At 41.8% G+C, this 26,159-nt stretch overlaps 3 protein-coding genes across 3 annotated transcripts in view; 2 read left to right on the top strand and 1 right to left on the bottom strand.

The window, feature by feature from the left end:
• The window catches only part of LOC118101644 (potassium voltage-gated channel subfamily A member 1), a 23,357-nt gene extending 1,282 nt beyond the window's left edge, over positions 1-22,075 (top strand). Inside the window, exons 1-2 of the mRNA XM_035147566.2 lie at positions 1-1,452; positions 18,579-22,075. The exon at positions 1-1,452 is cut by the window's left edge and continues 1,282 nt beyond it. Of these exons, the coding sequence (XP_035003457.1) occupies positions 1-646 (646 nt within the window). The 3' untranslated portion in view covers positions 647-1,452; positions 18,579-22,075. The remainder of the gene's footprint in view (positions 1,453-18,578) is intronic.
• A 911-nt stretch (positions 22,076-22,986) lies between these two features.
• On the top strand, positions 22,987-23,926 carry LOC118101647 (histone H2B 1.2). Its single transcript, XM_035147570.2, has one exon. The coding sequence runs from the start codon at positions 23,018-23,020 to the stop codon at positions 23,393-23,395; it is 378 nt and encodes a 125-aa protein (XP_035003461.1). The 5' UTR covers positions 22,987-23,017; the 3' UTR covers positions 23,396-23,926.
• Positions 23,927-24,184: 258 nt separating this feature from the next.
• On the bottom strand, positions 24,185-26,159 carry LOC118101645 (histone H1-like). The gene has a single exon (XM_035147569.2). The coding sequence runs from the start codon at positions 26,098-26,100 to the stop codon at positions 25,426-25,428; it is 675 nt and encodes a 224-aa protein (XP_035003460.2). The 5' UTR covers positions 26,101-26,159; the 3' UTR covers positions 24,185-25,425.

Genomic DNA, 26,159 nt, shown 5'->3' with positions numbered 1-26,159 from the left:
GGAGCACCAGAACGGGCAGCAGGCCATGTCCCTGGCCATCCTGAGGGTCATCCGCCTGGTGCGGGTCTTCAGGATCTTCAAGCTCTCCAGACACTCCAAGGGGCTCCAGATCCTGGGGCAGACCCTGAAGGCCAGCATGCGGGAGCTGGGCCTGCTCATCTTCTTCCTCTTCATCGGGGTCATCCTCTTCTCCAGCGCCGTGTTCTTCGCGGAAGCGGACGAGCCGGAGTCTCACTTCTCCAGCATCCCGGACGCCTTCTGGTGGGCGGTGGTCACCATGACCACGGTGGGCTACGGGGACATGAGGCCGGTGACGGTGGGGGGGAAGATCGTGGGCTCCCTGTGCGCCATCGCCGGTGTGCTCACCATCGCGCTGCCGGTGCCGGTCATCGTGTCCAACTTCAACTACTTCTACCACCGGGAGACGGACCAGGACCAGTCCTCCCTGAAGGACGAGCCCAACAGCGGCAGAGCGAGTCCCGAGCTCAAGCGCAAAGGAAGTAAATCCTCCGCCAAGTCTCAGGACGCAGAGAACAACGACGCGTCCGCTTCCGGAGAGAAGGCGAATATCAAAGCCAACAGCAGCATGGACTTCAAGAGATCCCTTTACGCGTTCTGCCTGAACACACGGGAGACGGACCTGTAGACCCCCCCACTGTGACACACCGAGACCCATAGTTCTGTAGAATAAACCCCCGTTAATGGGCTCTTAAGTCTTTGCACATGGCGCAGGAGGATCAACACATCGCAATCCTGAAAAGTTTTAAGAGCGACGGGGTTGATTTATAAAAAGCACATTTTAATCCGCCTCAATCTGGTGAGCACATCCCTGAGTGAAGAGTTCTGACCCAACCACGGAGCACGTGATGCAACACGGAGGCCCTTTAATTCAGCAGGACCGTCATCAAGGGTCGACTCGGGAGAATTACTTGACATCAGCAGGAGACGAACACGAGCTCCACTGCACTCTTTGTACATAATGTAGGAAACAGTCCATATTCTGTAACACGAGAAAAAGCCAAATTTTGTTTTTTCTTACCTTCCCTACATTTAGTCATTATGTTTACAAGAAAAGTTGCCGCAAAAGTGTACATATATCCCACACGCCTACTAGTTATGAATTGGATTACGGTGTTATTGTAGATTTTGAAAAAAGGAAAAGAAATAAGTATATTTTTGAGATGCAGACGCCTGTTTTCCTTCGCTCAGGTTCTGTCAAAGAAGTGAAACACTTTCCCTTTTTCCAGCTGAGAGTCGCTTCGCTCTCCGAGGACCTACAGAGGATTTCAGACGCTGAACAACAGCAGCCTTGTTTATGATCATTTGAAACTGAACGGAGGTTTTTGAGTTTTTGAGAATTAAAGGACCTTGTGGAAGTAAACTGAAGGAATGAGCCAAGAAAAGAGGACAGAGCAGAGACCACCTGGAGAGATGCAGCCACACGGACACCAGGTTAGTGCCCAGGAGTTGTTGTGTTTATTTTAAATGCTTTGAATGATTGATGAGTTTGTCCCTAATATTACTCCATAACTTCAGCACCGGTGCTGAAAGGACAGCTCCTCATGTATGGAGTAACATCAGGGGCAAACTTCAAACGTCGTTATATAACTGTGTCATGAAAGTGACTAATGTCGTTTATGGTTGTTTACATTTAAATTGAAGAGCATCACTTTTTTACCTTAAGAAATTGTATGATAAGCTCATAAGGTACAATTTCTTGTTAAAGAATGAAGCAGCCATCTTTATGAGGATCGATAGACTGATACTGATCAGTGCTGATGGATCAGCTAATACTGGCTCATTGTAGATATTCTACATACGTCAACGATTATGCAGATAACGACATTAAGGCTACTTAATGTTTCTGCACATCCAGCTTTCTCAAATATAAAATGTTCAACTCGACAAAAAACCAAACCAAACTGATAAACACATCCAGGAGATTTGTGTTATTTCTATATTTGTATAAAGGTCCCAGCTGTGACCTCTGACTGAGAAGCTGTGGTTGTGTCCATGTCCTGTTGAACGTGTCTGAGTTTGCACTTCAACTAATTTGTTCAATAGTTTCATTTGATGCTTGAAGGAGTAATTTATTATTGTGTCACAAAAAACAAACAGTACAATTATCCCATCAAATAATTTGATTTATAATATATGTATTAAACATAATCATGTAAGGACCCTTCAGATTTATCCTGTGGCCCTTTGGGGGGACGCAGACCTTAGGCTGTAAACCAGTGGACTGGCTGTGGGAGTGCATCTAAAGCAGAGGGTTAGGGTTAGGGTTAGGGTTAGGGTTAGCCTAACCCTAACCCTAACCCTATATAATATTGATAAAGGCCCATTATTATCCACCTCCCCCCAAATAAACATAAGATAGAAAGTAGTTTCATGTCCCTAAATTATTTTTAATTTGAGAAACTGAATCCAAAGTTTGAAAAAGAAGACGATTGCTGAGGTATAAGAAGTGTTTGGTGAAGCGTGCCCCCAGAGGATCAGGCCGAGCAGATTCTGTTGGAAAACAAATGAATGCTGAGTTTGTATTTGACCTCTGTGCCTGGATGACAAGTTGGAAATCTTTCAAAGCAGATTACAATGGGCTTTGCAGCGGACATCACAGAGGAGTGGGTGCTTCTGTATCTGTGCAGAGGGGGGGGGGGAAGTGAATATATATTTTTAGCAATGCATAAATGAAAATGAATCTCCCCTCACGCTGATGAACGTGGACGTCAGATCTATCAGGTGTTTGGAGTTTGGTGAAAAGCTGCAGTCAGCAGATGGAGTCCACAGGCTCATCAGCTGCTACTCCACTGTTTCCTCTGAAGCAGCTTCCTGCTCTTTTGTCCTGAGAGACCTCGGAGACCTCAAGTGGGACGAAGGCGTCTTCAAGGACCGAACCTTTGGTTTCACCCAGTCAGTCCACACTGGCTGAGGGACTTTAAAACGATATATAACAAATACACACTCAGTGATCACATCAGAATCCACATGTAAAACCCTTATAATACAAATATATATATATATAAAATACACCTGTAACAAGTAGTAGATTCCTTTGAAGAAACAAACCTGTCAGAAGTAGATTGAAACTGTGTATGATCATTAAATGTGTATTAACTGATCATCTGACACATAATCAACCTAATAATGTGATTTCCCTTCAACACAAAATGGGTAAATAATGTAAAATAAGATCAAACGAAACGAGGTCACACAACATCAGCTCATAAATTCTCTGGTAGACTCTGTAGAAGCAAATATAAAGAGCATGAAGTTATAAGTTGATATTTAACAGGAGCTGAGACTGATGGTTGACTCCACTACATTTGTTTCAGAAGAGGAATCATGTATAATATTGAATTTGAGGCCGATGTTTCCTACAGAACCTGTTTAGATGTCACATGTTGGAGACTCTGAGCTCCAGTATCTTCACTTCATGTTCGCTCATGAATTAATCCTCTTAATATCGTAAGTGCCCTCAGAGAAGTGCGCTCCCTGGTTTCCTGTCAGGAGGAGGAGCGTCACACCTGCTTCCTGTTGGTTCAGGGACTTGACAGCAGAAGTTTGAGTTTGAGAACAAACAAGCAGAAGAGAAGGAGTCAAACATTTACATCTGGGACTCGAGCACAAGTTACTTGTGAGAGAAAAGAGGTTTGAGGGAAAAGAAATGATTCCTGGAATTAGGAAATCCCATAAAAGATAAAGCAAATATTTATTAATGGACTTGAGATCAAATAAATGTGAAGAAAATAAGTAATTCAGTTAAATTTCTTTGCCAAGTCATCAACACGGAGCTTTTTCTGACCTCATCATCCATCATGAATAATTTCAGGGATTTATATGTTTGCTTTGTTCATTTCCTCTTGTTCTCCAAAGTCTGTGGATTTACACCCATGAAGGAATCAGTGGTTTAGCATCTGTCAGTGTGAGGAAGCTGCAGGAAGCTGCAGGACGCTGCAGGACGAGAATCTGTCCTGCAGCGTCCTCACCTACGCTGACACGGTGCCAGCGGTGCAGCATCTGGACGCAGTCGACCAAAAGACAATGTTCATGTTCGCCTGCATCTTTTATTAATTTCATGTGATTTCACTGAGTAATTACAGCCTCCGTCACCATCTCCTCTGGTTGGAGTCGTTCATTCCTCCGATTTTTTGGGCCACGCATTAATTTCTCTGTTTAAAAAAGTGATAGATTTTCCTATTTCCATTGTATGTTCCGGTTCGTGTTCCTCAGCGACTGACGGAGCGACAGATGTGAACAGTGTATATATGTTAATCGTGGCTGAAGGCAACACGAGCATGAACAAAGCCAAATGCTCACAATCACAAAGCACCAACGTGAAGTGACAGCAGCTATGAAGCATTTTACTGCATCGTAACTTCTCGTGATGTTACAGACATTTAAAAAATTCACAAACCTCTAGTTTGCCTGAAAGTTTATTTGAAGCTCAGGGACGTTGTTTTCCTCAATCTTCATTTTTAGAAATGAATAAAATACCTTAAGATCTTTGCATTAAGAATCTTTTGGCTCAGCTTGATGCAAACATTATATTTATATAACATTTATTTAACGGTGACCATGTTCTTTGTTGTATGGAGGGAAGATGTTTCACCTTTGGTCTGTGGACACAAACGTCCATGGTGAAGTGTGTGTCTGTTCTGGGCTCTTCTCTTAACGCTGAAGTCTAGGATGGAGTTTTGCATCGTCCTGTGTTATATTAATAAACATGGCTGTAATATATGGGTGTCCATATACTTTTGGCCGTACAGTCTCACCCCTGTAAAGCTGTTACTGCTGCCACGTCTCCATCTCTTCCTAAACGGCTCTCCAGCCTTTGTTATCTGCCGGACGCATCAATTAGCCAGATATAACAGGACTACCCACGAGCCCCTGGGACACCGTCCAATACTCCAATAATTCTGGCGGAGCCTCAGCTGCCGTGTAATCTGGTGAACTGGCGTCCGCGCTGCAGCTACAATTAGAGGAAGCCGTCTGCAGCTGGCGAGCGACGGCTGCAGCTCGCCCGACGCCGCCAACGAGGCGGCTCGGTGTCGGGCACAGATACGTGAACACAACGAGGAAAATCTGACTTTAATTCTGACTTCTCTGTGAAGGATGAACCTCAGGATGGTGGACTGCTGAGGTTCTGAGCTGCTCGTTCATCTCCAGTCACATGACTTCAGGCTTGTGCAGTTAATACAGGATGTTAATCAGAAATGTTTGTTACAGCCGCAGCTCTTCTGGTCCAGGAAGCAGGGGATCATGGGTAATATCCAGCTCTGATCAAAAGGCCGAAAGGCTTTGTGTTCAGAACATGAAAACCACTCAACCAATCAAGCTCTGAAAGCAACAATCAGCCATTTTACACAGAGTCAGATGAAAAGACTGATGACAGATTATGAGATGACAGGTCTCAGGCCACGGAGACGGGAAAGGACCCTCACTCTCCTGAGAGCGAGACTTCACCGAGGTCTGAGGAGAGGAGTCTTCAGTGAGGGAGCAGCAGAAAGGTCCAGAAGATGAGGACAGAGGACACAAGGTGCTCAGAGACAGGGAGGAGTCCGTTGAGTGGCCTTGATCCAGACTGGTGAGGATCAGGAAGGTTGCTCTGGTGAAGAAAGGAGGAGAGTTGATTAAAGACAGTTCGCTCCAGAGCTGAGGAGAGAAAGGGACGAAGAGAGACAGGTTGAGGGGGTGTCTTCAGGAGAGGGTTAGACTGACCCCTGACCCTTACCCTACCCTGACCCCTGACCCCTACCCAGACCCCAGCTCAGGAGGAATCCTCCTCAGAAATGGACTGGACCCGGTTCCTTTAAAGACAGAGGTGCTTTGTGTTTTCTGAGGCTACTGGTACTTTGTATATCTTATTCATCTGTAGCATCCCCCCCCCCCGTCACTCCTCTCTCCACTCTTACAGTTACACTTACAGTTGTTTGCAAAGAGAAGAGAATTGATGTCGACAGTGTTGGTTATTGTGACTCAACTTTCATTAACAACTCGTAAATCCACACGTGTATTTTAATGGTGTGTAGACACATTCTGATTATCAGGATAATATTTGAGGCCGAACTTCTCAATCAATCAAGTATTTTTAAATGTCTGTTTCCAGAGTGCGGTCTTCAAAACGACGACTAGTCCAGAACCCAAATATCCTCATGTTGTGGATGAGTTAAACTCGTCTGTTCGTTTGGTTTAAGATGAATCATATTTACTGATAATCAACAAACACTTTGAACATTTAACTTTCTCATTGTTGTGCAGGTTTTTCTTTCGCTCAAGTCAAATTCATAAATCATTTCTCCATCATGTTTTGTCTGACCTAAAATATCTCGGCAGGATTTGAGCCTAAACTTTTAAGCTCTGTCCTCAAAAACTTGGAATAGATTAAAAAGCAACTTTGCATGCAAACCCACTGCCGCTGATGGACATCTCATTTCACTGCGAGCTGAGCGATGGTCCGAGCGTATCCATGACTAATCCAAACTGCTCTGTAATCTGGGGCCAGGGCGTTCTCCACCATTCTGACAAATGAACACACGTAAGAAGTACAGTATTTACATGTGATGCATTATCATGCTTCTATTTTTACCCTCATAAAAGCATTTAATCCGGGGGCATCTTGCTTCGCGTGACAGGGAAGCAACGCAAGAACCGTTTCTGAGGAGCTGCTGCAGCTCAACTAATCACAGCGCTGTCACTCCACTGGCCCGTCCACCATGATTAGCTCTATTAAAACATGACTGTCAGGAGTAAATAAGTGGCACTCGGCTGGAAATAGCTGCGTGAAGGTTTAGGAGTTAACGCTCCGGTCTCTGAACGAGGAGGCAGAGACGAGTGGTTCTGAAAACGTGGAGCGGTGATTAGCGTGAGCTTCTTTCCACGGCTCTACTGACTCCTCTAACCCCTGCTCTGCTCCACACAGGCTGGGAGAGCGCTGGAAGCAGGAGAGACAAAGAGATGAGGAAGTTACATAACACACACACACACACACACACACACACACACACACACACACACACACACACACACACACACACACACACACACACACACACACACACACACACACACACACACACTGTCAGTCCTCAGCTGCAACCGCCACTGCTGCTCGAAAAAAGTTGGAGAGCAGGGAGAGAGCAAAGATGAGGCTGAGCTCGTCCTGGCTGACAGAGAGACGTGTGTGTTTGTGTGTTTGTGTGTTTGTGTGTTTGTGACGGAATCTGAAGCTTCTGGGAAAAAACACATCCAAGGTTTTATAAATGACAAAGTTATGATGATGAATTCTGTTTCTGAGCCTGAGGAACATCAGGTGTGATCTGGTTTCTACTGGAGGAGAAACTGATTCTACATGTTTGACTCTGTATAAAGACAGTGACTCTATATAAAGACAGTGACTCTATATAAAGACAGTGACTCTATATAAAGACAGTGACTCTGTATAAAGACAGTGACTGTATATAAAGACAGTGACTCTGTATAAAGACAGTGACTGTATATAAAGACAGTGACTCTATATAAAGACAGTGACTGTATATAAAGACAGTGACTCTATATAAAGACAGTGACTATATAAAGACAGTGACTGTATAAAGACAGTGACTCTGTATAAAGACAGTGACTGTATATAAAGACAGTGACTCTATATAAAGACAGTGACTGTATATAAAGACAGTGACTCTATATAAAGACAGTGACTGTATATAAAGACAGTGACTCTATATAAAGACAGTGACTGTATATAAAGACAGTGACTCTATATAAAGACAGTGACTCTATATAAAGACAGTGACTCTGTATAAAGACAGTGACTGTATATAAAGACAGTGACTCTATATAAAGACAGTGACTGTATATAAAGACAGTGACTCTATATAAAGACAGTGACTGTATATAAAGACAGTGACTCTATATAAAGACAGTGACTGTATATAAAGACAGTGACTCTATATAAAGACAGTGACTATATAAAGACAGTGACTGTATAAAGACAGTGACTGTGTATAAAGACAGTGACTCTGTATAAAGACAGTGACTCTGTATAAAGACAGTGACTCTATATAAAGACAGTGACTGTATATAAAGACAGTGACTGTATAAAGACAGTGACTCTATATAAAGACAGTGACTGTATATAAAGACAGTGACTGTGTATAAAGACAGTGACTCTGTATAAAGACAGTGACTCTATATAAAGACAGTGACTGTATATAAGACAGTGACTGTATAAAGACAGTGACTCTATATAAAGACAGTGACTGTATATAAAGACAGTGACTGTATATAAGACAGTGACTCTATATAAAGACAGTGACTGTATATAAAGACAGTGACTGTGTATAAAGACAGTGACTCTGTATAAAGACAGTGACTCTGTATAAAGACAGTGACTCTATATAAAGACAGTGACTGTATATAAAGACAGTGACTGTATAAAGACAGTGACTCTATATAAAGACAGTGACTGTATATAAAGACAGTGACTGTATAAAGACAGTGACTGTATAAAGACAGTGACTCTATATAAAGACAGTGACTCTGTATAAAGACAGTGACTATATAAAGACAGTGACTCTATATAAAGACAGTGACTCTATATAAAGACAGTGACTGTATATAAAGACAGTGACTCTATATAAAGACAGTGACTGTATATAAAGACAGTGACTCTATATAAAGACAGTGACTCTATATAAAGACAGTGACTCTATATAAAGACAGTGACTCTGTATAAAGACAGTGACTCTATATAAAGACAGTGACTCTGTATAAAGACAGTGACTGTATAAAGACAGTGACTCTATATAAAGACAGTGACTCTATATAAAGACAGTGACTCTATATAAAGACAGTGACTCTATATAAAGACAGTGACTCTATATAAAGACAGTGACTCTGTATAAAGACAGTGACTCTATATAAAGACAGTGACTCTGTATAAAGACAGTGACTCTATATAAAGACAGTGACTCTGTATAAAGACAGTGACTCTGTATAAAGACAGTGACTCTATATAAAGACAGTGACTCTATATAAAGACAGTGACTCTGTATAAAGACAGTGACTCTATATAAAGACAGTGACTGTATATAAAGACAGTGACTCTGTATAAAGACAGTGACTCTATATAAAGACAGTGACTCTGTATAAAGACAGTGACTCTATATAAAGACAGTGACTCTGTATAAAGACAGTGACTCTGATATAAAGACAGTGACTCTATATAAAGACAGTGACTCTGATATAAAGACAGTGACTGTATATAAAGACAGTGACTCTGTATAAAGACAGTGACTGTATATAAAGACAGTGACTGTATATAAAGACAGTGACTCTGTATAAAGACAGTGACTGTATATAAAGACAGTGACTGTATATAAAGACAGTGACTGTATATAAAGACAGTGACTGTATAAAGACAGTGACTGTATATAAAGACAGTGACTGTATATAAAGACAGTGACTGTGTATAAAGACAGTGACTGTATATAAAGACAGTGACTCTATATAAAGACAGTGACTCTGTATAAAGACAGTGACTCTATATAAAGACAGTGACTCTGTATAAAGACAGTGACTCTGTATAAAGACAGTGACTGTATATAAAGACAGTGACTCTATATAAAGACAGTGACTGTGTATAAAGACAGTGACTGTTATAAAGACAGTGACTCTATATAAAGACAGTGACTCTATATAAAGACAGTGACTCTATATACAGTCACTGTCTTTATACACAGATGTTGTGTGAACTCTGTTTGAAACGTATCAGATTTGAAGAGAAGCAGGTTGAAGTACTCGTTATACTCGTGTGGATTCAGGTTAGATAAATAATCTCTATATGAACAGACGGGTCCCTGTGATATTGTTTTGTTATTGGTATATATACAGCTGAAGCCTCAGAGTCACCGTCACACTGGAGCTCTGAAAGCAGCTCAGTAATGAAGTGTTCAGTTCACACTGAAGTTTGTATGAAAACACTTTTACTTTATTTCACCTTGTAAAATATCTGCATTCATATGGAGTCATCGTAAAAGTAATAAATAATCATTTATAATAATTTATTCTACAAATACATCGACTTCATGATTAATGAAGCGATTTAGAAATAGTATGAAGATAAATGGATCCAGATGGTTTGATGGACTGAACCATCTGTGACGGCTTCTTTAGAAAGGGGCGGGTTTCCAGATACTTGGCAGGTGATTGGACGAACCATCTGTCAATCACTGTCCACGATACTGAGGCCAGAGCTCGTCTTCTTTTATCAGTAAAACTGTAGATACTTGAATTAGTGTTGATATAAGTGAAGCTGTCTGTCAACAGCCTCCTTCGTGTGGAATGTGATGACGTCATGTGACGCTCAGATGCCAAGTTGATTCTCGTTGTAACGACGATGACGTCATCCCTTAGCATCGGGCGCCTCGTCCATCGTGTTTCAGCACGCACGTGTAAATCCTGTGTTTCACATCCATTCAGACACGTTTTACTTTGAAGACGTCGTTTTAAAGCTGAAACAATCTTTGTTCAGAGGAACGTTTCAGAGAAATGATCTCAGAGATCAGAACAACCTGGAACCACAGAGAAACTTGTACTTTATTTACAGTCTGTGGTGCAGATCCTCAGTTTAACAGCTGGATATTATATTATAAACACACATCACTTTGCTTTGTGTGATACAACTCAGCAGCAGAACACAGCGCGAAGTCACCACATCCTCGTGTAGGTTATTTTAAACCTGCGCTGATCCTCGTGCAGCGAGTGGAGAGGAAGTGACGCCTCAGTGGCGAGTGATAATTAAAGGTTTTCAGACGAGCTGCTCAGATGGCTCGAGGTCTGTGACATGTACGACTCACAGGAGCTTATATAACCTAATTGTGTAGCCTGCGAGAACAGCAGTTATCTTTAAAGTGGAAATCATCGAGGATATGTTAACTCCAGTGAAATGCTAATTATTCCCTCTCGGTGTTCCCGCCCTCCTCCGCTCGGTTCACACATGGTGACATCACCTCCACTTGGAATCCACAGTGAGGTTCGTGCTCTGAGTTCTGAAGCCGGAAGAACTTAGTGCTGGAATTAGAAACATGAACACTTGTCCTGAGTCCCGTCTGCTAACATGGAGGAGGCAGAGTCGATGACCTGTACTGCAGCCAGCCACCAGGGGGCGATTAGGATGCTTTCAGTTCTCTTTATCATCATCGCTGTTTGATCAAATAGTGAAAAACATGAACAAAGAGGATGTGACGCCACCAACAGGCGGCAGAATGAAACTGAAGATATTCTATATAACACGGGCCTGATGATTTTAAAATGTACAGATTACACCTTTAAAAACGATCTGATAGAAATGAGTGTGTGTGAGTTTGGATAAAGATCAAATTTAAGGTTGATTAAGTCAGTGATGTAAATATCCAGTAAATTAAGTAAAGTATTAAAGAACATTTTCTATCAGAGGACAGTTCAGCGTCAGATGTGTTTCAGCAGTTTGGGTCACTACAGACGGGGGCTTCTACGAGCAGAAAGACAAAAATCAAATAAGCAGAAAACAAGCAAACAAAGAGGAAGGACGTTATCTAACCAGACTGAGTGAATGCAACGTTTCCACATGAGCGGCCGCTGCCATCTTCTGCATCATCTGCTTTAAGTGCAGCTCTGCAGCGCTCTGCCACAGGCCGCACGGCACCTAGTGGATGTGTACATGATGAAGAGGAGGAAGATGATGGTGAGGACACCTCAGGGTGCTGCTGCCAGCAGCCAATCACACAACAACGATGCTGCAGAAGCATTTGTTGGTCCAGAGACAGCGTTTGGTCTCTGGAAAGTGAATCACTCAGAAACTAGATCATAAATCATCAGATTCACGTTTCTGCTGAATTATTTGAACAGTTTGCTGAATGTTCATCTTTTTAATTTACAGGCTTTTAAACAGAGATGGAATTTAACTAAGGTTTTATTAGGTCAAGTACACATTTCATATATATATATATATATTCCATAGTTACTTTTGAAAATGTATATTTTACATAATATTTGATTGGTTAATGAAACATGATGTTTAATCACAGAATCATTTATGAGCCAATTAGAGAGATTTCCCTTCATTATGCTTCTGTTCTGTTCACAGCACTAACACAGATCACAGGGAAAGATTGAACATCTATTTACATCTTTTATTTAACTTCACAAATAAAGCTTTTTGCAGACTTACAGTATATTGTCAAATTATAGTAAAACTGTGATGAATGATTAGAACTTAAATGAGCCGGCGGTATATGAAGGTAGATCTGAAACAAGAAGTGAGAAAAGACATTGAGTGTAGTGAAGTGACCAACGTGCTGTGAGCATCACACGGTCACATGGTGTCTTCAGACCTCCATGTAAACGTGACGTGTTTACATAACGCAGCCGGCTGATTCGTCCAAGCAGCAGCGGGAACATAAAGGTCAGCGTGTGCAGAAAACATGTCGGGCAGCCGGGCCAAACATCGAGCTGCAGACCGTCTGTCTGACAGATCAGAGGTCAGATTGAGCTGTTAAATAATACGTGGGCAGGAGAGAAGACAGGGCCGTGGGCACAGAGGTGCATGTTGGTTTATTCAAACTAACAGATCAGTGCCTGAGAGACTTTTCTCTTTACTGCAGCAGGATGAAAACAAGAAGAGGAAACAGTATGAAACAGAATGAAAGTATTTCCATCTTGGAGTTACAGCAGATCGAGGAAGAGGGCCGACTCGCTGCTCGGCGTTACAGAGGCTGTGATTCTCACACAGTGTTTCAGCATCTGTTCTTTTTCATGAAGGTGAGAAGACACAAGATCTGTTCTGGCTCCATCTTCTGTGATAACTTCTTATTTCTTTTGTTTAAGAACAAATTTTAATCTAAATCTCAACCTACATGTTCATAATAAACACATTCACATGAACACATAACACTCAGTTCATTAGCTTCGTCTGTAACAATCAGAAAATGGTGTATTAGCATTAAATCATTTATTATTTCAATCTATTAATATAATGTACAGCATCATAATTTAACACTGAGACCAATCTCTATAGTGTTTTTACTCAAATTATTATTATACCTTTTTTTATTTCTTTAAATGTATTTAAACTTCTTCTGTAGTTTATCTCCGAGCCCACTTCCACCTTCCTTCAGCCCCAAAGGAGGAAATGTAGATTAATCCGCAGCTGAAAATAGATCCAATGAAACCGACTTCCCGTCGGATCAGAGACGTCAACCTGACACGTCCACTTCTATGAATGAGACACGCTTGCTGGTTTGACTGGTTCAGTAGGACATGTGACTGTGGGACGTTTAACTTCAGCTCAGCAGACAGAACGATGAGAACCAGGAGAACCAGGAGAACCAGGAGAACCAGGAGAACACAGATAGAAAACCCGTTTTCAATGAGGCAGCAGGTTCCTCAGACTGTGAGACTGAACCAGGTCAGAGCTGCAGCTGCGACGTGAGGCCGGAGCCTTTCGGAGCGATGACAGACTGACGTGGGCCCCGGGGCCCGTGTGACCCCTCTGCGAGGCTCCCACGTCCACACAGATCTGTTGTCGAGGGACAACCGGGTGTTCGGCGTTTGTCGGGGCGGCGAAACGAATTTGCTTTGACCAAAGGTCAAGCTGAGGCGGATCTTTTCACGGTCGGTCCTGATCTCTGTCAAAGATCCTGAGACAGGAAGCGTCGTCTCTCTCGTGCTGAGCAGCATCTCATGAACTGGTGAATTCTCCTGGTGCTTTATTCTCTGTTCAACAACACATTCTCTGTGGATTATGATGATGTGACCCTCGGCTGGAAGGACGGTAACACCCCCTCCTGAATTTAGCAGCTATTTTTAGGACCTAAAGAGGGAAAATCCTGTTTGATTATTCACAGACGAGGAGGCACAACTGCGTCATGCAACACTTTATTCTTCTCCTGATGTTTCAGCTGACAGACGCAGCCGCACGTTCGACTGCATGTGCCACATCAGCCATGCATGAACACACAGATTTAATTACTCAGTAATAATATTCACCATGTCTAACCCGGGACACAAATAGGCAGAATGTGGGGGGGGGGTGTTTGTAGTAATCAGAGCAGAGCTGCCGTCGGTGTCACAGCATCACAGCCGCAGACCCGGGAGGTCACATGCTCGCAGCTGCCAATCACAGCGGGCCTCGCTTGATTGAATTTCATCTGTCGCCCGCCGATAACCACGCGGCTTCCAATAAAGCCCGAGGCCAACGGCTGTGGAGGCTGGTCGCAGAAGTGTGTCAGGCTGCGGAGACGAGAGGGAGCGATGTCGAGCGGCTGTTTGCTGATGTGCAGGTTGTGAAGCTGAAAGAGTTCTCTGAGGATTGGTCCATTTGAGAAACTCCGTTAACAAGTCGTTAGTACAGAAAGTATTGAAACTTTAATTTGAAAGATAATATATATGTATATGTATATGTATATCTATATATAGATACAGATACAGAGCGGTATCTCCGGCGGTGCTTTCACTCGAGTGTTGTTCCTGTTACCTAACCTTGCTCCCAGTAACTGAGAGGCAGGACTCTGTGCTCTGCTCATTTCGGTGATGTAACACTCAAACCGCTCCGTCGCTGGTGTTGGACGAACTCTGACTCTGTTGAGCGTCTCTGCAGCCGAACGTCTCGTCTCCGTCACACTTCGCTCTCAGCGAGGACGAGGGCGTGAAGTCGTGTCGATCTGAACGTTCATTCATCTCAGACGGTTGGAAAACGATTCTGCCCAAAGATTTGATTCACAAACCGAACGACAGCTGAACATTTGGTCTTTAAACGTGATTCACACATTTTCACAAACATACGTCTGAACATTTAGTTTCATGTAGTGTGTTGTTTTAAATTATGAACAGGACATTTTTAAATTCCTCTGGATTAAGTGGAGACTTTTATTTTGAAGGATTGTGTTTATACATTTTCCCTGTTTTGAATCTGTTTTATATGAACCTCAGTTTATAGCTTTACTTTCCCTGTTTGTTTGGACTTTCTCCTGAAAGGTTCAGTGTGTCGGATTGAACAGTTTCACAGTGAAATGTCTCAACAAATGAAATCTAGTTCAGAGGATTAATCCCATTGGTTTTTATGATTCTGTCATTTTTCCTCGAGCACCAACTGCAGGTCGACATTTTCCATCAGCCTGTGAATCAATTACAAGATAGATTTTGTTCAGTGTGGTTCTCAGAGCCTGGATCCTAATGGCTTCTGTGGTTTTAGTGTTGTTGGGCTTATGTTTTATTCTTTATTCTCATTTCGACAGACGCTTGTGATTGAAGGACAGAGCTGTGAAGTGAGGAAGAGACGTGAATTCATCGTGTTATTGTTCTGCACCAACATGTATCTCTGGCCACGTGCTCCTGTCAACATGTCATGTGACAGCTGGACTCCACTCAAGTGCTGCCACTGTCACATTTCCCATAATTCCCGTCTCTGCAGGAACCAGGCAGACCCGGGGATTATGTGGGTTGGGTGTGAGAACACATTTGGATACGGTCAATTTCTGCCTCCAGATTTGAGGCGTGTGTTCTTTCTATTCCTCGGCTGAGGTCTGACATGTGAACAGATCCTTTTTAAAACTGCGCTCGTGTCTGTGCCGCGGTCACAAAAACACTTTGGCTCAGGCTAAGTCGTCTGCAGCACCGTGCCGACTGCTGCTGGAACCTGCTGCAGGATTTGCGGTGTCTGTCATTAAGTACATAATGCTCAGCGCTACGTGATCCGCCCGCCATCCTCACAGCCCGAGGTCAGCGAGGGTCCTGGTGAAAAACACATCCCACAGCCACAGCTCCTCGTCAGGAGGTTCGGGTTCTCTCTTATTCTACTGCTTTTAAAGCAAGTTACATTCAACATCTGGAGGAAAGAGTTTCATTATTCCCTATAATTATAGTTAATACCTTTTCTCAAATCACATTTTTAAATATACGTTATTGTGTTTTGTATAAAAATATTCAGGTTGCCTCTTATTTCCTGTTATCACCACCTCGACTTCTTCTTGTGCTGCTGTCTCCTCATATTTAATAAAAGCTCCACAGTCATTTATATCTCAAAGCACAGAAACTGATGTGGTGAACTTCAGCAGACGTTTAATCTAAAGATTTTAATAAAATACCCTCGAAAGGTTGAAAGTCAAGGTCGGAAAGTTTTTCTATATGGAAAATAGTAACCATGGCAACCACAAATAAATCCTTATTCTACGAGAAACCAAAGAAAAAATACAAATAAAAAAAATCTTCCACTCTGTGAAAAAACACCCTGCAGGTTAGCGTGATGTTTCACAATGAATCATCAGATCTAACACATGCACACACACACACACACACACACACACACACACACACACACACACACACACACGTTTTTCCTCTATGCAGATATTCTCACTGTGTAGTTTCCAATATACAATTCAAAAGAACAGACAAGTGCATTGAATCTGCGTCGTGTGAAACGACAGCTGCAGACACTCGAGCTGCTTCTTTCCTCAGGAGGTTCAAGAACTCACTTCTTGATTATGAAGTCGTTTCCAGGACAAAACTGAACAAGAGCAAAGTGTCAAAGCTTCTTTACTCAGAGACCTTCTGCACCACAGAGGAGAAGTCCTGCAGCGCCACCTGGTGGAGTATTTATAAAGTGCTTCAACCAGCAGTGGTGCAGGAACAACTGGGATTACTGACCTGAAAGTACAACAACATGAATGCTCCATTACAAGTTAATATCCTAGAATTTATACATGAATATAATTTCTCTAGTAACAGAGAGAAACCCTCAGTCAAGGTCGTATTATTTCATCATAGGAAAAGCACGATGCTCGTTTCACCACCAGTACGTCAGACACTTCTGTTCAGAAACAACAGCAAAGAACCTGTGGTGAAACTACGGCAGCTGAGAAGGTCATTGTCGAGGGAAGACGACATGAGTTTAAATACGTGTTTGATCAAATCCACATGATGTTCCAGTCTCTGTCTTTGCAGCAGCTTCTCACATCTTCAGTGGATCTGTAGAGAATCCACTGGGTGCCTGCCTTTCGAATATGTGTAAATACACGTCCTCTTCATTGGTTGTAGTTTGAGCAGATGTGCAGCACGATGGCAAGTTTCAAGTTCTTATCTTGTGAGTATATACAAGAAATCAACATGTGAACTGGTGAGAGAAAGGAGACCAGTCCAGGATCTGAGTCGCTGTCACTGGGAGATGAAGCTGGTTTGATTTGTGGGTCGTGATAGAAACAAGAACATTTGACCTGTGCTTGGTTTTTCCCTTTTCCCCAAATTTAAGTCATTCTTCAATTTATGTTCACAAGCAGAAGTTTGTGACTGAACGTGAGTGACGGCCTCATCCCACAGTGTAAAGGGTTTAATGTGGGTTGATGGTGTCATGGCCGACATGTGACTGGGCCACTGCAGCAGCTAACGAGGTAACGATTAATTCAGAGACAACAGCTCGTCAACCTTCTCTCTTCAGTTTCATCCACCTGACATTTGGTTCATTATTCTGCTGTGTTTTATTTGATTTAATTACAAATATATATCTTTATTTAAGAGCTAAATAAAGTTCTCGGAGATAACGAGCTAGCGCACTCGTTAGCTTAGCGTGGTCACCAGCAGGACGATAAGTTCACACAGTTCATTCAAAAGAACATTTCTTTCAGACTAAAAGGCTTAAAAGCTACGAGAGCTTAATCTCTTTTGTATCCTCTGGATCTCTGTCCCCTGAAAGGTCAGCGCTGTGAAAGCAGCTTGTGATTGGTTCACCTGTTCAGGTAACTTTCCCCCATTACTCCTCCTCCAGCGTCTGTTTGGTTGAAATCCTTAAATCCTCCCGTGTCCTGATTTCAAAACCTGCTGCTGACGACACGTGAGCAAAACAACTCGACCTGTTTAATATCTTGTTACGAATAAACCTAGAGAGTAAATAAAGAATAATGTGTGTGTGGTGTCATGAAGAAGGAATTACCCGTCGCATGCTTTCTCACCTCGTGTGTGTTGTGTCATGTGAACTCCTTGGAGAGCGCCGGGCGAGGAAGTGAAGAAGGGAAAGTTCTCCTTCCTGCTGGATTTGTCCCAGCGAGCTGCTGCTGCATATGCTGCAGTGGATTACACTGATCCAACTTAATGCCTAAGACCATGCAATCATTCATAACTACAGGAGCTGTGGAGGGCACAGCCATGGATGCTCCCAGCACCATCTGCCGCTGCAGCAGGATTAACATCGAGGAAGATGTTAGAAAAGGGGGCACGTAGAGCCTGAGCTGTCAATCAGTCTGCAGAAACCAGACATTTCACCAGAACATCTCCATCTAATTGGTGATATAACCTGAACAAGAGCTGATTGTCCCGGGTTCAGTTTCACTCGAGGCTGGAAAACTTCACAATTTAATAAAATCACAAACAATAATTCACACAGATGTGCAAAGATGCTCGATGATAATAAAGGATCTATAAATGAACACTACCTCTAAAAGAGCATCTTCCCTCATGTAATATATTAGTGTCTTCACACTGTACCAGTGACTTCCCAGGTCTCGTCTTCACGCTGTTTTCTCTGATGATCCCGTCTCTTGTGTCCACAGAGTCGACGCCCTGCCCTCCGACCATCAGGAGACTTCCCCACAGGACCCCGTCCCCCTGGGATCAAACACTGCTGCTGCAGCGTCGAACACCCACTTTTGGAACTTTGTGCCTTCAACCAAAATTCACCAGTGATACTTCTGAAGCTTTTATTTTCTCGCATCTTTTGTTAGTTTTTCCTTCGTGAGGACAGAGGATCAATCTGCCTGAGGTACGAGGGCCTGGGATTGTGCTGCTTTGTCTCTCTGGAGAAAAAGAAGAATCAAACCGAGCCAGGACATGCAACTTTTGATTATGTTAATGTCCTAAAATGTTCTTTTTTTCTACAAATAGTGTCAGTGATTTACTTCATATCAGAAGAAATCCCTTGCTGTGCAATATCAGTGGATATTTATGTGAAGTTGTCATGTGGATGTAGACTTTGGACAAACTTTTTGGTTTATTTTTGTAACGATGTTTTCCTGATTTCTATTTTTCTAAAACGATAAGTCAGATGAGGGGAGAGAAAAAAAAATACGTGAAGGGAATGAAGACGTTTGGTTGTTGCTAAAAGACGATTTGTTCAAGTTCAGTTTTCCTCAACTACATTCCCTCCTGCTCGGACCAGGGCCAAAGCCATAGCCTATCTCAGAACCCGATGCACCGGACGTTGGAAACCCCCCCCCCCGGGGCCCGAGCAGCGAGATGCATTCAGGCTCTCCGCGCTGGGGCCCACACCACAAGCTCGTTGTGTCGGCTCCTCTCGGCTGGTGGACTTCTCGAGCGGTGTTCTGGTTTCTACTGTTACGTTCAGGGGCTTGAATCTGAAGTATTTAGTATTCTCTACCTTTGTGTGGCCTGTTCTTCTTGCTGTTATTTTGTACTTCCTCCTACATATCAGTCGAGCAACTATAAGAGACATGAGTACATATGTGCGTGCACGTCGGAGAGGATGAGCGAGTGGGAGGTGAAATACTGTAAATTCTCAAACAAAAGACAAGCAATGATCAGGTGTCATTCAAAATGTCACACACAAAGTTAATAGATTTAAAAATGCAAACATGTGAAGAAAAGTCTGTATTTAATTGAACTGCGTTAAGATGCAACATGAACAAACCGGATGGTTCCACTATTTAATCTGGTGAGTTCTACCACTGGGTTCCAGTTTGTGTCACCGTGAAAATACGTTAACAAGCCAAAACGAACCCAGGGTTCATCTGACTGAAGAAATTCTAAATACAATCTTTAACAACGTAGACAATCAGTAAAAAATACTCCCACAGCTGCAGGTATTTCCAGAATCCTCTTCAAACCATTTGGATAAAAAAATATTACGTCTGTTGCACAATTAGAAATATTTATCCTTATATATATCTTTTATTCTTTACAGGTTTTACGAGCTGTGACTGTTTCCAATCCAAACAAACATGGTAGCTAGCATCGACATATCTCACGCTCAATGACATGAACCAAAAAATTACAGTATTGTTTGTATTGATGTTAATTTATTTTATTTTTATACACAGTAATATATTTATTTAATGCATCTGTTTGTTTTGTTTCGAGCAGGGACATGTGTAATTTCTGGATTCATAGAAATTAGTGTTTAAAATCTTTATTTCGCAGCAATCAAATCTGTTTTTTCATCCAGATGTTTTTGAGGATGTTTGAGTGAGAAACTAAATGTACGTTAGATTTGTGCCTTGTTTTCTGAAGTAGCTTCACCTGGATATGTTTTCAAACTGCGTCGGTTCTGTGCAGGGACGTTCACTGTGGTCGACACATCGGAAACTACTGTTAATTACCAGTGAATCCCAGTTAACTAGTCTGTGACCCCAGTTAACTAGTGTCACAGCCGGCAGATGTCAAATTTATGATCTTGATAAATTACCATGAACTGGCTGTGGAACCGGTTCCTGGATTGTCAAGGTTACACGTTATTTGTTTAACATAAAATAAAAATGATCAGATAAAATAATGTGGCCATTTGAGAATTTACAGTAACTCCAGTTTTATTGTTTCAACCCTGTTTTCTGCCGTCGTGAATCGTGTTCTGTGAATCCTTGAAGCTGCTAATCCATGTAATGTGTAGATGGGAGATATCCAGCCTTATCCCTGACGTCCTATCAGCATCCTCCATATACCTCACACACACACACACGCACACACACACACACACACACACACACACACACACACACACACACACACACACACACACACACACACACACACACACACACACACACACACACACACACACACACGTAATCATTCTTCAGGCGTATTGATTTCAGTTTCATGCATCAGTGATTCACTTGCCTCAGTTTGTGCCTTTCAGGGAATCGTCGCTTTCACAAAACAAAACTTTTCAGTTCAGTGGTTTTATTTTCACCCGTTTTTCAAAATGAATCTTTATTCATTCAACCAAACGAAGGTGACAACTACTTTAACAAGTATGTGGACTGCAAACCTCGATGTGTGACAGTGGAACATATCATTCCTTTGATTACTTTATTATCAAGAGAAACATAAACCGTTAAATTCCATTTGATTGTGAGGTAAAAATGATCTGCATGAAAAAAACATTTCTATTTATCTTTTACTCTTCAAGGACGTATTTTGAGTGACCGACCCGTGGAAGACGATTTGTTCTCCAGTCGATACGGAATCAGAAGAACGTGGGTGGAAGACGTAATAAACACATGAAACTTGTTCAACTCAGTCTCTTGTCTCCACAAGTTAATTAGACGTGAGAGAGAGAAGTCCTGATAAAAGGCTCCAGATCAAAGCCCCGGACTTTTGGCTCATCTTTCAAAACCACATGAGAGAAAAGGATCCTGACGCAACAGGAACATATCAGTTTGAGTTCCCTCCTCAGTTTCGTTGAAGGTTTGTAAAACATTTCAGGAGAAACTTTCTGTGACTTCTGGACACAAGAGTCTTCACAGTTCTCAGAAATCTCTTCTGAAGTTTTTCTTTTTTCTGCAACTGAATCATAACGATGAAAAACCCTCAAAGGCACAAACTGGTCCACAAGTTCATTTCAACTAAATCCACCTTTTACAGCATTTTAACATGTTGCTTGAAAAGCAAGTGTTTGTAGGAAAACATACAAGTGTTTGGTCTCTTTTTTTATGGTAATTGTTCTTTTTTTATTGCATGGTTTTGACTGAACTCCGCCCCATGATGATGTGTTCTGCCAACAGTAGTGGAGGTAGTTTCCCTTCTGTGTGGAGTCAGTGGACTCTGCTGCCTGTGAGTGTGAATCGTCCGTCGAGCTGCCTCCGTCCATCAAGTACCTTTTACTGACACGTTCCCCAAAACAACGCTGCCAAATTGGTCTGAATAAGCCAAATTTTTTTCTGACGTTCTCTGTGTATAGGTGGTTGAAGTGTATCACATGTTAAACCTCATCCCGTTAATGTTACGTTGTGTTTTTAACAAAAAAGAATCCTGTTTGTTAAAATGTTGATAATATATGCAGAAGACTTACGAAATAAACTGAAACAAACTCAAATGTGTGTTTGACTGAGGAGAGCGCTTATAATTCACTGTTGGGCCACTTGATGGAGCCAGTGACTTTTTTATCAGACGACTAAAAACACAATTTCTGATTAACATAAAAGATCAAAGGAAAAAGCTGATAATCTTATTCACAGATTTACCAATAAACATTCTCTTAAATTCCATCTTCAGTAAATGCAGCACAGAAACAGCCTCATGTATTAATACCACTTCTATTTCCAATCATAATAAAAGCTAATAGAATAATAGAGATTTTGTTCGTAATTAAACACAAAAAATCTCGTTCCTGCTGAATAACATCCTACTACGTAAAAATGCAGTCATAGTAAATTCATTCATTAAATCTAATATGATACATTCATTTTACTAAAGTATAGATATTTTAAATGGATTATTTAACAAAAAGTAAATGAGACAGTTTTTCACGTATTGATACAATTGCCTTTCACTTCTTGTGTTTCATGGAGACCTGATGTATCATCATTTCTCTTTATTATCTTCACATTCACTTTATTGAATAACTGGTAATTGTGTTAAAAATATTGTACATAAAAGCACAAGTTTAGTTTTCACTCAATTGTTTTTATAGGTATCCAATAAGTTCAGCTCATTATTAAAGGAACTTTATTCAGTTAGTAACAAATATACAGTTTAAAAGACGTATTTACTTTTAGTTGTTGATTCAAATTATCTGGTGAACTATTGAAAATAAGTCATTTGAAAAGACGTTTATAAAACCAGGGGGTTTGACAAAGAGTGAATAATGATATTATTATTATTATTAATAAATAATAATAATAATAATTTCCAGAAGCTGAAATATGACTGCTGAACATTGAGCCAATCACAGGCGGGAGACCACACAGCCTCATTTACATGTGATGTGAGTAAATCCGGTCCGCCGCTGGCTCCTCCCCTCTGATCCACAGAAACGATGCCGGAACCAGCGAAGGCCTCAGCGCCCAAGAAGGGCTCCAAGAAGGCGGTGACCAAGGTCCCCGGGAAGACCGGGAAGAAGAGGAGGAAGAGCCGCAAGGAGAGCTACGCCATCTACGTGTACAAGGTGCTGAAGCAGGTGCACCCCGACACCGGCATCTCCTCCAAGGCCATGGGCATCATGAACTCCTTCGTGAGCGACATCTTCGAGCGCATCGCCGGGGAGGCCTCCCGCCTGGCTCACTACAACAAGCGCTCCACCATCACCTCCAGGGAGATCCAGACCGCCGTGCGCCTGCTGCTGCCCGGGGAGCTGGCCAAGCACGCCGTGTCCGAGGGCACCAAGGCCGTGACCAAGTACACCAGCTCCAAGTAAACTGCGGGACACCGCTTCCACCCAACGGCTCTTTTAAGAGCCACACACCGGCTCCATGGAGACAAACGGTCCTGAGGCAGAAGTTGTTCAAATTCTGTCGAACAAGTGAAGTAACTTGGAAACTTTAGATAAAAGTTCCCCTCACGAGTTTCGAGGTGAAAGAAGCTTTAGAGGAGTTCACTGGTATCTACACATTTTGCTACGTTTATGTTAATATACATCAGAAATGTATTAGTTTCTACTTTAATCAATTCAAACACTGAACTTTGAAGAAGCAGCAAATCACTGAGACCTGAGCAGATTTATCCTTGACCAGTTTCCTCTCACGTGATTTAACGTTTTGTTTCATACGTGTATTCACCACTCGATGATTCTCACAGGAGCCACAGCTGTCACAGATGTTCACTGAATATGAAATTAGTTCAATGTTTCATTCTGCAGAATTCTAGAAACAAGAATTCCAACTTCAAAATGTAAACATGAGTCGAAGGATTTCGATGCTGACGAGAGAATAAAGTTCAGTGAAGCCTCCGTTGTTCGTTTCTGACTGTTTGAATAGAAAAAGCTGATTTAACTGCTCATTCGCACTGAAGCTGCAGGAACAGTGGGAGGTATAGACATTATAGAATTTTAACTTTCTATATTCTTAATGATATCAAAATTCAATTTGTAATTTGATTTGTTGTCAAACTGATCCACTGGAACCAGTGAATGATCTTGATTCAGTCTCATATCATCGTGTAGAATGTAAACGTGACTTCAAGTTTCGAAACAGATGAATCTTCTGACTTATTGATACAAATCTGTGTTTTAATTTAAATAAACATGATTTATATATCAGCTGTTCAAATCAGTGTCCATATGGTGACATCTGCATTTAATGAGAAGTGAATCAATGTGGACGAGATGATTCTTCATGGTTCAGATGTTCAGCTTCACAAGAGGAAATGACATTAAAATCATAACGTACATAAAGTTTGGTTTAGAAATAAATACATAGAAACAAATATCAAATATATTCCTCTATGACACATTCAGTAGAAACAGTAAAAAATAAATGTACAATATTTACAATATGATTTGAACAACAAATAATATATGTACAGATTTGTTCAGTGAATCTTAATCATGATCATAAGTTTTTTGTATTTGATAATAAAGTTTAGTAACGAGATACAGTTTGATAATAAAGTTCAGTAACTAGTTAGTTTGATAATAAAGTTTAGTAACTAGTTAGTTTGATAATAAAGTTTAGTAACTAGTTAGTTTGATAATAAAGTTTAGTAACTAGTTAGTTTGATAATAAAGTTTAGTAACTAGTTAGTTTGATAATAAAGTTTAGTAACTAGTTAGAGTTTGATAATAAAGTTTAGTAACTAGTTAGTTTGATAATAAAGTTCAGTAACTATTTAGTTTGATAATAAAGTTTAGTAACTAGTCACAGTTTGATAATAAAGTTCAGTAACTATTTAGTTTGATAATGAAGTTTAGTAACTAGTTAGATAATAAAGTGTAGTAACTAGTTAGTTTGATAATAAAGTTTAGTAACTAGTTAGAGTTTGATAATAGAGTTTAGTAACTAGTTAGTTTGATAATAAAGTTTAGTTAGTTTGATAATAAAGTTGAGTAACTAGTTACAGTTTGATAATAAAGTTCAGTAACTAGTTAGTTTGATAATAAAGTTTAGTAACTAGTTAGTTTGATAATAAAGTTCAGTAACTAGTTAGTTAGTTAATAAAGTTTAGTAACTAGTTAGTTTGATAATAAAGTTCAGTAACTAGTTAGTTAATAAAGTCCAGTAACTAGTTAGTTTGATAATAAAGTTCAGTAACTAGTTAGTTTGATAATAAAGTTCAGTAACTACTTAGTTTGATAATAAAGTTCAGTAACTAGTTAGTTAATAAAGTGTAGTAACTAGTTGGTTCTGACCCAGTGCTCTGCTGCTGGAACACGTGACTCTCTGGACATTAGCTCTGCACCAGGTGGTGGCTCTGAAAAGAGCCGTTTGTTTTCCTCCACTTGTTCTTCTTCTACTTCCTGGTTGTCCTCCTGACTCCGACCTTCTTCTCCTTGGTGCTCGGGGCCTTCACCGCCTTCTTCACAACCTTCTTGGCCGCAACCGGCTTCTTGGCCGCCGCCGCCTTCTTCGGGCTCTTGACCTCCACCTTCTTGGCCACTTTCTTGGCAGCCGGGACTTTCTTGACCATCTTCACCTTCTTCGCTGCGGGCTTGGGAGACTTCTTGGCCGCTTTCAGGGTCTTGATGGCGGTCTTGATCGCGACCCTCTTCGGGGACTTGGGGCTCTTCTTCGGGGTCGCGGGCTTCCTGGCTTTGGGGGCGGGCTTCCTGGCGGGTTTCTTCGCCACCTTCTTGGACTTCTCTGCGGTTTTGTTCATCCTGAAGGATCCGGACGCTCCGTGTCCTGTGAGCTGAACCACGGTCCCGTCGCTCAGCAGCTTCCCGAGGGCGCGTTTGATGTTGTGGCCGTTGTGATCCACATCGTATCCGGCCGCGGCCAGCTGCTTCTTCACGGCGATGAAGGAGATGCCCTTCCTGTCCTTGCAGCCCGTGATGGCTTCCAGGATGCGCTCCCCGGCCCCGGGCCCGGTCCTCTTCGCGGGCTTGGTGCTCTTCTTCCTCGGGGACTTGGGGGGTTTGGCCGGTGCGGAGGCGGCGGCTGCAGCTGGAGCGACTTCTTCTGCCATCGTGACGTGAAGCTGTGAATCAACGGGAGTTGGATTCTGATGCAGATTCCTGCGCAGAC

This window comes from Hippoglossus stenolepis, chromosome 22 (assembly GCF_022539355.2).
Source record: "Hippoglossus stenolepis isolate QCI-W04-F060 chromosome 22, HSTE1.2, whole genome shotgun sequence".
NCBI lineage: Eukaryota > Metazoa > Chordata > Actinopteri > Pleuronectiformes > Pleuronectidae > Hippoglossus > Hippoglossus stenolepis.
Note: the sequence above shows the minus strand (reverse complement) of the source record. Positions and strands in the feature narration are given on the sequence as shown.

Excerpts from the sequence above, each read along its gene's own strand:
- LOC118101645 (XM_035147569.2), bottom strand. The coding sequence starts at position 26,100 with ATGGCAGAAGAAGTCGCTCCAGCTGCAGCCGCCGCCTCCGCACCGGCC.
- LOC118101647 (XM_035147570.2), top strand. The coding sequence starts at position 23,018 with ATGCCGGAACCAGCGAAGGCCTCAGCGCCCAAGAAGGGCTCCAAGAAG.